Source organism: Trichoplax adhaerens, genomic scaffold, assembly GCF_000150275.1.
Source record: "Trichoplax adhaerens TRIADscaffold_3 genomic scaffold, whole genome shotgun sequence".
Classification (NCBI taxonomy): domain Eukaryota; kingdom Metazoa; phylum Placozoa; class Uniplacotomia; order Trichoplacea; family Trichoplacidae; genus Trichoplax; species Trichoplax adhaerens.
Window position 1 is genome coordinate 8,344,385 of NW_002060945.1, and position 14,032 is coordinate 8,358,416.

The window sequence follows — 14,032 nt, forward strand, 5'->3', positions numbered from 1 at the left end:
TTAGTCCATATCATCCCAATCAGACCCATCAGAACTTTCACTATCTGATCCTCCAATTTAGAATGGAAACAAAATGAAAATTCAGTGTGATTGTGCTCTCCTTATTTTATAAATAACGGATCAACTATAAGGCTCTAATAACCGCTAAAGGGCCATTACAGTCTTACTTTGAACTCGAGGATTCATCCTAGCTAATTCTTTATCCAACGCAGTTATAATACTCGACTCTTCAGCTAATGGAGGTGCTTTTTTTTTCATTTCTTCCGTCTAAAAATTATTACAAGGTTGAGAAGTAATGAAATCGGATGATTACTCGTAATTTAGGGTGTAATTACATTATGAACTTTTCTCAGCTCTATTCCTCGATGTATTTGATCAAAAAGTGATTCGCGAGGTTCAGAAACAGGCGGTACTGGCAGTGGTGGAGGAGAAGGAAGTGGTGGAGAAGGAGATCGCGAGGAGGAATAAGGTGGTAACGAAGCAGGAATAGGAATTGGTATAGGACCTGGAAGTGATGGAAGACATGGCGGTGGTGGGGGACATGGAGCTGGCGAGCCATGGACTGGTGGAAGACTTGGACGAGATAGCGATGGACCTGGAGGAGGAGGAGGAGGTGGTGGTGGTGGTGGTGGTGGTGGAGGAGGAGTGGTGCAGCAGTTTTGCCAGAATTAATCGGAGATTTTTGTTCTTTATTCACAGGTACCGGAGGAGGAGGAGGTGCTGGACGTGGTGGTACACTATGCGATGATGTTTTCTTTTCCGGAGAACTATCATTCTTTCCTATAACACAACATTAGTACATTCCATATCGTTACACTACCCCAAAGCTGCAATATTTTCGACATGGAAGAAATTTAAAATCAAGCCAGTAATGACTGTAATCGTCTATGAATTACTAACGCTGTCTACGTAAGGTGATCTCTTTGTTGGCTTTTTCGATACCACCACGCTGTTCAACAACTTTATGCACCATTTGCATTATATTTTCATCATGGAGATCTGCTGTTGTTAAGCCAATGCTTGAATATAAATCTTTCCATTCCTCAGAAACCTCTTCGACCTTTTAATGAGAACAAAAGCATAATTCATTGCAACCACTGACAAGTTTGTGATACAAGTATGATTGATAGTTATCTTGAGCTGTAATTAGCATTCACGACGGGCTACTTACTGGCAATATTATATATCAATAGACTTGGAACAAAATTCTACTTTATATTATCTTATGATAGTTAAATGAAATTTCTGTCTACAATAGTCCAATTATTAAATTGTCAATTCTAGCAACAAGTATGGTAAAGCTTTTATACTCAAATGCTAAAGCTCTTCCTGGTTAGTACAATCATGAGAAAAAAATGAAAGATTAACTTTGAGCGCGGTCGTCATGGATTACTTACGAGAGATTTAGAATTCTCATCCCATCCAACATGCTTTAAATGCCTAGTTGATCATATCATATTACTGTTAGTGATAATAATTATAGCAAATAGAATAATGATCAAATAATTTTTTAGCTTATGTATTATGACGCACGAAACAGTATAATCTACTGTCTAAATTTTCAGTCTAAGTCTTAACAACGCTGGATGTTACCCTAATGCAAATTTACCTAAACTCTGTCGGTTGGGAAATATCCAATTTTGTCAATTTCTTTCCGCCTTTATCTCTGGGCCTTCGCTTGTTATGACTTAGATTAAGGCTTTTCACCTGAGCAGAATCTTTTCTAACATAAGTATCCAATGGTTTATTGGATATCGGTTGTTGATGTTTGTTCTTTTGCTTACTTCTAGAGACAGCTTAATATTGCCAAGGGTGTTAATAAAACAAAATAGACTCATTTTATTATTCACATCGATTGGGGTATCATTGCAATAGCGCATTAAAAATTGTAATGAAGTTGCTAAATGGGAACATAATTCTTGACATCGGCCATGATTGAGTTTTAATATCACAAGAATTACTCCAAGAAGACTATCAAATGAGCCAAAAATTCTTTAGAAAATAAGAAATTATGAATATCATTGAATTACTTGCGTTTTTCTCTTTTTTTAATTTCAATTTATTGGTTAAAGTAAGGTAGAACGATGCAGCTTCATCGGTGTCAGCAAAATTAAATCCGGCTGTGCAATCCTAATAAATAGCCATGATTCACAATTGTAGTTAGCACATTTTTCAACATAACCTTATCATCTGTTGCCTGCCCGGTAGTTTGCAACAGTAAAAAAGTGCTAGAAACTGGCTTTAATCAATTGAAATATTATTCCTATCATACTTTAGTGTAATCAACTTACATGAGCTTGAAAGGTATGAAAGTATTCCGTCGATTTCTTATATTGGAAATTAAGATAGATTTCTTGCTCCCAAAGTAAGGTCTTTCCCTAAATAAGAAGACGTTCATGGATAATTATATTATTGATCGAGTATGATCATTCCCGGAAGACTAGGCAAAACGAAGGTAAAAATTGTAATTTAGCTATAGGAAAAGAATGGGCTAGAATAAGACACGGTAGGTAAGATGAGATAGCTAGAAAGCTTCAAGGAGAAAGAGGGAACCTTGACCCACGCGAATAGTTTCGTATAAAACTACCAGTGGCAGTTTAATCCTCAGAATCAAACTGTAGTACCCCAATGTTTCCAGCCGTTAGCATGACACATTTAATCCTATAACTTATTCGCCTCGATTTACGGTTTCCTCTATCTTAAGGGTAATATTGGCGGCTTACATCTATTGCTAAGCTGATTATCGCCATGTTCATGTTTTTAAAGGATCATCATTAGACTACTTTAATCTTGACCACTATCCATGATGAATAATAAAATATTAACAACGGAGAAGCTCGTAATAAAGCTTAGGCAATTTTTGATGTTGTACATTTTTGAAGGTATTATCATTAGTCCACTTCTATATTGACTATCGTCCATGAAGAAAATTAAGATATCAATGTAGATGCTTGTAGTAAAGCTTAAGGTAGTGTCTGATCATTTATGAAGGTAATATCATTAGTCTACTTCAGTAATGACTATCGTCCATGAAGAAAAATAAAATAACAATGGAGAAGCTTAGTAAGCTTGTAATATGGTTTAAGGAAATGTTTATGTTAGATCCACTCCCTCTAACTTGTAGTAGTATTCCTTAGACAGAATGAAAAATTGACCAATAAAGAGCAACTACTTTAATTCTAAATGCAGGAAAGAAATTAAAAATAGATCCATTGGATAGAACTACAAGAGAGTACGTTAAAACATGGAGCATCTATATTGACTTGTTTTCCTTGTTGATTAACTTACTACAGGGCTAAATACACGAAGGAGATAGCATTTGACAGCGTTATCTTTGCATCTAGGCCGTATATTGACTTATTTTCCATATTGATTATTAACTTACTATAGGAATGAATACACGAAGAAAGTAGAATTTGATAGCTTAATCTTTGTATCTATATTGACTTATTTTCCATATTAATAAACTTACCACAGGGCTGTAGACACGAAGAAAGTAGGATTTGACAGCGTAATCTTTCACTAAGCAAAGTACGCCAGTACATTTTTTAGTCCACGATGATGGATTCGGTTGAGCAAGCTGAACTTGTACAACAGTGGTTGCTAAAGTCTACCTCAGGAAGCAATATAAAATAATTGAAAATTATTTAATCCAGCTGCTATCAAGTTAAATCATTAATCTTCATCAACAATAATAATAGACCCATAAACCACTTTTAAAGAGAATAGCAATGCAATAATATTGCTAAGCAATATAGCGTTAATAATCCTTTGGAAAGGAATTTTTCATACTATTCTAAAATCAAATAATCAACAGGCATAGAAAGCAATGCTTAAAAAATCTTGATCAAAACGCTATTTCAGTTTTAATACTTTAAGTGATGGCCATGATGAGATAAAAGACGAAAGGTTACTATATTACTAATCTTATTACTTTTTGGTGTATCTAACTAAGTTTAGTTGATCAAAATCGAACCAGAACTTATTCAGTTCTCAAAATGACTACCGGCACAGGCTATTACGTTAGTCGGCTAGGAGAAAAGTAGACGCTTTTCGTTTTACCGGTACTTCGGCAACACTAACGATAGCTTTAACATAAATCAACTAGCGCCTTACCGTACACTTTTGGCTTGCTAATATGTCGAATATGACTCTGTTTTCTTCTTCAGTGAGAATTTTAGACGGTATATTTCTGTTTGTTGCCGGAGGCATTATTACACGTTTTGTGCTGGAAAACTTTTGATTAGAGCTTAAGATGTTATAGTATCCTCTACTTTTAGGCTTATAATTTGTTGGCGCAGTATTCCCGGAAAATAGCAGACAAAGTAAAGTCTTGATGTAAGGTTATATGATGACTATAATACGAATCATATAGTAGAGCATAGCATGGAACTCTTCACTGAGCTCATTATCAATTGCCTTTACGTCAAAAAAAAACAAATTTCAAATGCTTATTTCCAAGCTAAGCATGGTTAGATGACTCTTGGGCACACGGATTTTTAATATCTAATGTTTATTTGTCTTATCGTTTCTAACCAATAGCCAAGTATTAATTTTATTGTACAATTAATCAATTTTTAAGCATATTTCTAGGCATGACGCCTATTGCTACAATTAAATTGCTACTTAGAATATTAAGTCTTGTAGTCCATTCGATATCGTTATCCCGCCATGAATGGCAGTTATCAATATCTAATTTCCACATATAGATTCTAGAGAGAAAGAATAGCCAAAGTTATTTTTTAAGTTTTCATGCAGGCTTAATTGGTTGTATTTACAATATTAAATTGAAATTAAACGATCAAATTGAATATTCTTGATAGGTGTTTTGATATATTGCAATATCTGTTATTATTTCCCAACATGGATGTATTAATTGTTATTTTAAACTGAACACATTCCATTTGTATTGAAGTCCTGGTAAAAATTTTCTTTCAAACAATTTCTTACGAGATTTATTTAGCTAATCACACGATTCATTCTTGAATTTTGCCTTTATCTTTACTATAAGCTATAATAAAATTAAAGCTATACCGCTATTGTATATAATATAGTAGTAATGACACTATGTTTTCTCATCAGATGCTGACGTCTTTATAGGATAAATCAGTAGATAAATTGTTTATACCCGAAACATTGTCTTGAAGCTAAGCAAATATTACGATTTAGGAACTAAATCGATATAACTTGCGAATTCTATCACCTTCGTTGAAGTCTCAAATGCAATTAAGCTAACGCTATATTAGTGCATACGAGTATACTGTACATGTGCAAAGGCAAAATATCTTTTAAATATAGCGTGAAACAAGATCTTCAATATCCATAATTGTCAAAATATATCTAAATTAATATTTTCATTGATAGTCTATTTCCTCGTCGTATATCCGATGGGTCAGTAACTACTACGGTATCATTGTTGAATTTCGTAAATGCTTTAATTTAGAAGTTTATTTCTCATGTATACTATACATAGCAAATAGTGCCGATTGAAGTAAACTATTGGGATTTATGATGTACCAGAATGTACACCTTTAGATCTATGCCCTTCGATATCGAACATAAAGCGATCTAATCTTGGATATAATCTAGTGCCATTTAAACAGATTCATAATTGCATCCAAATTTATGCTAGATATCCTTGCAGCTTACAAAAATCTTATACTGCATGAACTTCGAACTTATGACAAGAAAATATTCGGTAACCGGACTGGATTGATAAAAGATATGGCTGGAAAAAGTTGATTTATCTCGTATAACTTTACCCTACTTTACCTTAATATAACCAGTAAGTGTATATTTTAGGTAACGCTAAGCCCTGAAATTTATCACAATTGGTAATGTTAACTGCAAGATAAATCAAGTATTACTATGAGTACTTTATAAATCAACGAAAATTTATATTTGGATAAAACTGTCGTATCTTTTCTTCTTGTATTAGCGTCTTAATAAAATTGATAACTGGTAGTTTATTTCAAATATGAAACCTTACAAAACCTATGACTAACAGTCACTAAATTTAAGTAATACAAGTGAGTTGATAGACATATAGAGGTAGATTATACGTAAATTATCCTGCGTAGTAGATATTACTATATCAGAGCAAGATTAGTAAATCATTAACAATCTGAAATTGCTATAATTAAGAGTAACAGAACAAATTCACTATTCCGTAAATTGAACATTCGTATTGCTATTTCTAAAATAGTTTATTCTGCTCTCCAAGCCGTACAATGCGCTGCTACACACCCCAAATGGGTTAATTTGACATCAGCTAATGCTGTACAAGGCTTTGGAAAATTGCAATCTTTAATATCGCTTCCATTACCGAGTCTGCCTTTATCATTTGCTCCCCACAGGTATAACTATTCCAATTGCAAATAAATATAAATTATTAATATTAAGTTGAAGGATAGTACACTTTAATTACAGTTGCAGAAGGAGGAACATCGATGAGTAAAGGTTATTTTTACTGCTCCATTTTACGATAGTGATTCTATTGCAAAACTCTATAAACTGAGTTATTTCATCATCCTGTTGGTCTATTTTTTAGCAATGAAGAACCTTAAAGAATGATAACTTTCCCCTCTTTCACCTATCTATTATACTGATATTAGAAGTAATGCAATTTCTGCATATATCTACCTCGCCATCAGCAGCTAAAGCAACACAATGACAGTTGCTAGCGCCAAGATCGACAATTTTCTTATCTTGATCAGCCAGTCTATAAAGTAGCTGTGGTTCATCCACTATTAGGCGTGAGCATTCATTGACCATAAAATCTCCATTGTAGCCCCTTATGGCATAAATTAATAGCAATAATTTATCAATAGATTGAAGAATAGTTCGAGAAATTATTCGCTTGTGTATGGATTAATTTATCAGGGATGATATGCCAAAATTACTGTAGCGTAATGTATTCAAATTGTACCGTAACTCACCTATTCTTAAATATAGTCAATTTATAGTATTCTTAAATATAGATACTTTTACAGTCTTATAGGACTAAATTTAAATGTAGCTTGTCGTTTTTAGTTATTTTATAGCACTTACAGTTATGGCTATTTTCTACAATCATTTGCTAATACAAAGTCTTTATGTTATGTGTTGTATTAAATCTTATAATCTTGTTCTCTGTATGTGTTCTATCTCTAAAGCTATAATCACTAGCGATTTCTACCTCCAATGTTGTGGCAAAAGTCGCAGTATTAATATTTCGTCATGTTATTGTAGCATTTCACAACAGCTTACACTCTGCTCTGCTGTATCTACCATATTATATGTAATTGTTATCAGCAATAAAGTATCCTTTTTCTAATAAATGTTGGCGTATTCCTCTGCATGGCAACTACTAAGTCTGCTACCGCTGAATCATTAAACCCGCCGTCACTAGACCGATTAAATCGACATGAATCACATGGGCTATGGCAATATGTAGCAATAGCATAATAACTGTCGATATGCACACTCATTGCACAGTATGCAAGCCTTCATGGCCGGGAATAGCAGAACTTGCTTATAACTATCTACGACATATTTAAATTGGTTATCAGCTTACCACGACCAAATATAACCATCTTGTGACAGGGCAAAAGAAATATCCCAGCCACAAATTACTTTCGCCCATAGAATATGCGGCAATTGCTCTACTAGTATCGGTTGCAGGCAGTTAGCGCTTTGTCCATTCCCAAGTTGGCCATAATGTCCATGGCCCCATGACCAGATACGATTTTGATTGACAATGGCTAGCATATGCCAACAACCGCAAGCAACCTTGCTAACATGATAGTCCTTAAATGCTTCCACCTTATATCAGGGTCAACGTTGAATAAAAATACAAGTACGGCATCAATTTTCCATTCAAATGAATAAAAATGTGACCGTCGCCAATAGATTTGAGCTACGATTAGTTATAAACATGGCGTTTATTCTTCAGGCGGACTTACCTTCTTAGGCAACTTATAAGTCTCCGTATCACCATGGCCTAAGCACCCTTGAAATCCGCATCCCCATGTAAATAATTCTCCACTATCACTGATAGCAGCACTGCTATCGCTACCGCAAGCAATATCGACGATATGCTTCGAACTAATAGTATCGATCACTGTTGGATGGATTACATTTCTTACGTGTAAATAAATAGTAATAGTTCAATCCAACCCATGTATGATTCCATCCATAATAAGTTGAGGAAGAAAAATGAAAGTAATGGCTTAGAAATGTTACAACTTGACATTGTAGCTAACTGTGACGCAGTAAAGTATCTACAAAAATATGACAAATGGAACTTTAATTTGTGTAAGACTTGGCGGTATTGCATTATAGCGATTTGCCCCATATTTGATTGTATTGATAGCTATATTGGATATGGTCAGTTAGATTTCTAGGAATAGGTATTATCGTGATGCTAATCTTAGATGGTTGCTAATTATGGTACTATATTAGAAAATGACTATATTAGAAATTGTTGATCACTCATATTAGCCAGTTGGGTAATTATGGTACCTTCTAAAATGATATACTATAAATGTGGAATGGCCAGCATCGTACGGCGTTAGACATTAACAGAAGAGTAATGGTATTTTAGGCTGATTAATTCTTACTGTAAGACATGTTGATGATATATTTGAGGAAAAGTAATTCTATTAGATGACTTACTGCTGATTGTAGGCAACTCTGTTGCTGTGAATAGATTAAACGAGATGTGTTAAAGAAGTGCAGAGATGAGCTTGGGGTAGACTAGACTTTACTTTCTAGAGCTCAGGATACTTCAAATTTGTTTCTCACTACTAAAGTACAGTATTGAACCTATTATCTATTGCTCTACTATACTATTCATAACCTCGTTAATACAAATATTTTTTAAATAATTTTATATGCCTGAGACAGTTACTTTATGAGAATTAGACTAAATTAGATAGAATAGTTGCGAGGTACTTTCATTACATGCATAAATTGGTTTGTCTACTAAATTACCAGGGACTATCTTCAGTCTAACATTATCCAATTTAAAGTATTTCTACAAAATTTACAACTTATATACGATATAAAGGTTGCAGTAAAAAGGATAAAAACAAGTGAATGCAAATGCTGAGGAATACTGTAGTAAAACTTTATGTTTTAGCCAATCGTGATAGAACATTTAAAAATATTCCAATACGATCTTCAATTTGTTGTAATATTATATTTCATTACCGTGGATAAACTGGGTCGTCTATTACATTACCAATGACTATCTCTATCTAACCAATTATCTTATTGACAGTATTTCATATGATCATAAGAAAAGAAGTGAAAGCAATTGCTGGGAAAATTGTACAACTGGACATTTTAGCTAACTGTGACAAAGTAAAGTATCTTTATTAAGAATCCATTCACTACCGCATAATAAATCGAAGTTCTTGTAGTAATATTTTATAAATTAGTTCTTGTAATGAATTACTAAGGACTATCTTATTTAGTCTAATTATCTAGCTATCTAATTCATAGTCTTATAACAGAAATTGACGATTGATATGCAATAAAAGCATCACGCCAAATTGGTTAGAACGATAAAACTATGGTGCCAATATCATTTGCAAAGAGGTACGAGGGCAATCTTATATCTATGTCTAACTTTAACTATTCTCACACAATCGGTTGAGCTCAGTCTTAAGTTATTATGGGGGGTCTGTGCTATACTAACTTATCCATGTCTACAGTTTTATTTGCTTCGAAAGGCTAATAATCAATCTTTTCAGCCATAGTCATTTTGATTGAATGTATATTCTATGCCCTACCTGCAATGGCCATGACCTAGTTGACCATAAATATTACTTCCCCATGATAGGACGATACCATTTCCAGTTAAAGCTAGAGCATGTTGGCCACAATAAAATGAAGCCACTTTGGTTATGAATACTTTTAAATGGATCGGTCTAGGGATAACAACATGATTGACTGTTCCTAGTCCTAATCGTCCATCTTGACCATGGCCGCAGACATAAATGCAGCCATCATTAGTCACGATGAAAGTACAACCTAATCCAGCAGTCATCATGTTAGGTTTAAGATTAGACATGATTTCATTGACAGTTGGCACTAATACCTAAAGACAGAAATGGATATATAGGTCAAGTATTCGACGCCCTATTAGAAAATGCTTTGGAATAGTTATTCTATGTCTTCGATCAAGGTGATCATATTGAACTAGACTAGAAAAGTGAACAGAGTATTCTTATTGCTAAGTTCATTAAATAGCTTATTATATCATTTGTAGAACTAACTAGAATACTTGAATATGAATCGTAGTTACCGTATCTTCCTTCAAGTTAATTCCACCTAGCTGACTGTAACGATTTGCACCCCAAGCGTAGACAGTTGTTTTTTTTTCCACAGAAATGGGCATACTTGAGCATGTTGATGGACTAATTTCATTGCCCTTTTCTATAAAATATATACCAGTACAAAATATTAGCGAACGTCGTTCAATTCTGTCCTATGTGCCGGACTCTTGATAAGTAAAAAAGATTTCTTAATTAATACATGGATTGATGCTATTCTCAGCTATGCTATAAAGTTAATTACTGTCCTTAAAATCTTTCTGGTCATTTTTGTGACGCAAAAGTCGACCTCATTTTAACCCTTGTAGACGGCTAGATATACTGCGATTATAATTATGAATATAAAGAGCACAAATCGTTATTTCTTGGTCGAAATAACTTGTGATTGATGCTGCCCATTTCTAAGCTATTGCGAATTCTAAGTTATAGCGAGCCCGTCAATCAATACTCATGCTAATGTAAAGTAATGCAAGGTTACCCCAGTTGCATACTGTACTTTCTAAAATAGGGTGATTCAAGGGTGCCATCGCTTAAGCTATTCGTTAATAAAACATTTTTGTAAATCCACCTTGACTATAAATAACTTCCTCTTCATCTGATAGACTTAAACTGGCTGTGCCACTCTCCGCTGTTTGTTCTTCCTCTTCCTCTTCATTGTCTTCTGCTATTTGTTCCTTCAATTTTATTTCATCTTCTTCGTCAGAACTAACAGTTATAGGGCCAATTTGCTGTCTTAATTCATCTTTTAAATAATCAGCTAAATCTTGCCGCGGTGAATCATCTCGTGTCAATATGGTTAAAAATTGATAGAAATCTTCAATACTTTTCGATTGCAAAGATAGAAGAAACTGTTGATTCTTGATTTTATTAGCAGTATCATCCATTGGCAGACCTTGCATCGCATCTTTCTCAATGATACCATTGGCAAGTAAATGTTGAAAGATAAATTGGGTCGGTAAATTAATGACAAGTTTCCTATTACAGTTGATTAATACCTCAAATTCGGGTGTTTCTCGAAAACAAACTCGATGTGACGCCATTTTTGTCTTATAAAAAGTAGCTAACTAACTTGACAGCTGTATCGCTGTATGAAATAATTCACACAGCGAAGACTTTCTACCCCGTATTCTAGCTGTCCAAAATTTGGTGCAACTAATAGAAACATCAATGCATGAAAATACATTCCTACAAAATTAGTGCATTATTCACTACCTGTAATGAAATTAAAAGTCAAGCAAGAAAGCTATCTATCAAAATATGTAATGAAATTTTTGCAAAGAAACATGGTGTAGTAATTGAATTATCACCAGATCTAAACCTATACTGACGGCATTTATGGTACACTAGATTAGTCTTTAATTTACATTTTGTAGGAATACTTAAAAAAAGTGAACTTATACGCTATCGTAGAGTATGTTATTTTGTAATAATAATAATATGGGTGTTATTAACTATCAAAGTTTATCGATTCTAGCCAGCACATGATCAATAACATAATCATGGATCATGGAAAAATCTGCTAAATAAGCAGAAGAGTAGATCGGATGGCGATAGACATCTTTCTCTATGACAATCTAAAAGATTACTTCCTTATTCAGTTTCCAAGACCTAAAGTGAATATCTCAAAGAATAATATTAGCATCCACTTTATTTGCAATATGTTCAATCTTAATTTAATAACCTTTCTGATCAACATAACTGCTAATTTAATAAAGCATTGAGATGATTAAGGTCATGCTTGCATGCATAACTTCAAAAGAGATATTAGCGTAATGAGTATTGATAACATGATCTATCTTTATGAAGCGTAATATATCCAGCCTCGATGAACAGCAGTAGAAAGTGTTTCTGCCTTGATAATATAAATACTGCCGTAGTATCTGATTATTCTATAGGGTAATTATCCATCGTTCGTAAGCTTAAAATATTTTCCATTATATAACTTTCTTTGGATAATTGATCTAAAGTGGAATTCACAAACAGTAACATTATGGCGACTTGAAAATGCCCAAAGGTTTTAATTACATGAACGTTCTTAGCTGCCTAAAACGAAACCTAGACGTAGCAATCCATAAAGCAATTTGGATGACAAGGAATAGAAAGGCTATAATATCTTCGAATAGACGTAGAGCTAGTCTACCTTGACAATAGGAATGCTGCTGTAGAATCTGATTCTACGTGGTAGTTCTCATTCGTCAATAAACTGACGGGATCGATGAATCCTGCTTTGATGAACATTCATCAGCACAGATGTTTACTATGATATGATTTCTTACTCGTATGTAGGAATAACCCAGAGTGAAATCCACAAATAGCAACTGTCAGTGTTAGTAGATTTCGTTTTCAATGATTAAAAGCACTGGAGCAATTAGAGCCTTTAACTATTTTTAAGTTATCCTACTGCTGCTGTTTGTAGATTTCGCTTATGACTACTAAGAACATTATAGCAATTAAGGAATATGAACATTTTTAAATTGCTCTACTGTTATCATTTGTAGATTTCACTTCTCACTACTAATAATAGGAATGCCATTAAAGTCTTGAAGTACTCTTAAGTTATCCTACGGAAAGCGTTCTCTAAAAACTGACATGTTTTTCTATGTATAGTTTTGTGTTATATTTGGCCTAAAAAGCTATCTATGGAATTAAGTAATCAAATTGGATTACATTATAAAACTTATTAAATAGAAATTGTAGTATGCAATATATAAGTATAGCAGCGATACATGCGAAGGTCGTTAATAGTAATTTTTACAGTATTTTTTACATAAATAATTAAATCTGTAACTGCGATATTATTAGGGTCTTTAGCGGACATATTTTGATGAGCCGATAACTGTTAAGTTGATTTGGCCATCCTACGGATTTAAATACATATTTTTAAGAATTTATTGCGAAACTAGGTTAATTATCTATATGGATATGAGTATCACCAAGAGTATTGGCATGGATGAGGTAATCCAATCATTTTACAAAACTAACGAAAAATATTATTTTAACTTTACAAATTTGCAACAGATTAAAAGCTATTGAAATTTCTCAGTGGCGTCTTTTAAGCTAATATTAACGACCACTTAAGTTTGTGAACAGTTTTAGTGCTGTTGAGCAGACAACGCCATCAAGCATACACGCTTTGATTAGTTTTTTAGCTAATTGATTATACGAATGCATCGATATCTTTGGCATCATGATACATCATTGTAGAATACTAGCAACATACGCCATTTGTTAGCCTTGGATGTTAAAGCTGCAGCATTTCGCGACCTTTCTTCAACTTGCCAGGCAACTTGAAACAAACTTAATTCAATAAGGAATCATCGCTGTAGCAATTTAGAGCTAAAGAAGGGCTCTTTTTACAGATTAGCAGTAGTGCTGTTGATGCTAATGAGTAACGGGTCAATTGTAGCTGATAATACTTCATTAATTTTTCATAGCACAAATTAGGTTAATTTTTTCGATCTTATTCTAATATAGAAGCAATATATCATTTAATAGTACCTTTAAGTAATAACCAAATTTCAGACACGAGATGTGACATTATTTTGGATATACAATATTAAACTGAAATATAGTACATATGCCATTGAAGGCATACAAATGTGATGATGGCAATTTGTTTATGCTTAGACGCGTATTCAATCTTAAAATAAGATATATTCTTACATAAAGTTTTTCAAATCATTGCAAATAGTGATTATTGGTAATAATTAACT

The 14,032-nt window shown here is 33.5% G+C and overlaps 2 protein-coding genes across 2 annotated transcripts; both read right to left on the reverse strand.

The window, feature by feature from the left end:
- TRIADDRAFT_54960 (uncharacterized protein) lies at positions 1 to 4,212 on the reverse strand (the record flags this gene model as incomplete). Its single annotated transcript, XM_002111185.1, has 10 exons — positions 1 to 50; positions 168 to 267; positions 336 to 595; positions 901 to 1,060; positions 1,398 to 1,440; positions 1,610 to 1,796; positions 2,031 to 2,130; positions 2,292 to 2,378; positions 3,473 to 3,610; positions 4,117 to 4,212. 10 exons carry the CDS (start codon positions 4,210 to 4,212, stop codon positions 1 to 3), a joined length of 1,221 nt encoding a protein of 406 aa, XP_002111221.1.
- Positions 4,213 to 6,206: 1,994 nt separating this feature from the next.
- TRIADDRAFT_54961 (uncharacterized protein) lies at positions 6,207 to 11,359 on the reverse strand (the record flags this gene model as incomplete). The annotated part of the gene is made up of 8 exons (XM_002111186.1): positions 6,207 to 6,362; positions 6,643 to 6,793; positions 7,556 to 7,803; positions 7,944 to 8,101; positions 8,158 to 8,261; positions 9,777 to 10,084; positions 10,292 to 10,422; positions 10,888 to 11,359. 8 exons carry the CDS (start codon positions 11,357 to 11,359, stop codon positions 6,207 to 6,209), a joined length of 1,728 nt encoding a protein of 575 aa, XP_002111222.1.
- Positions 11,360 to 14,032: the final 2,673 nt, after the last annotated feature.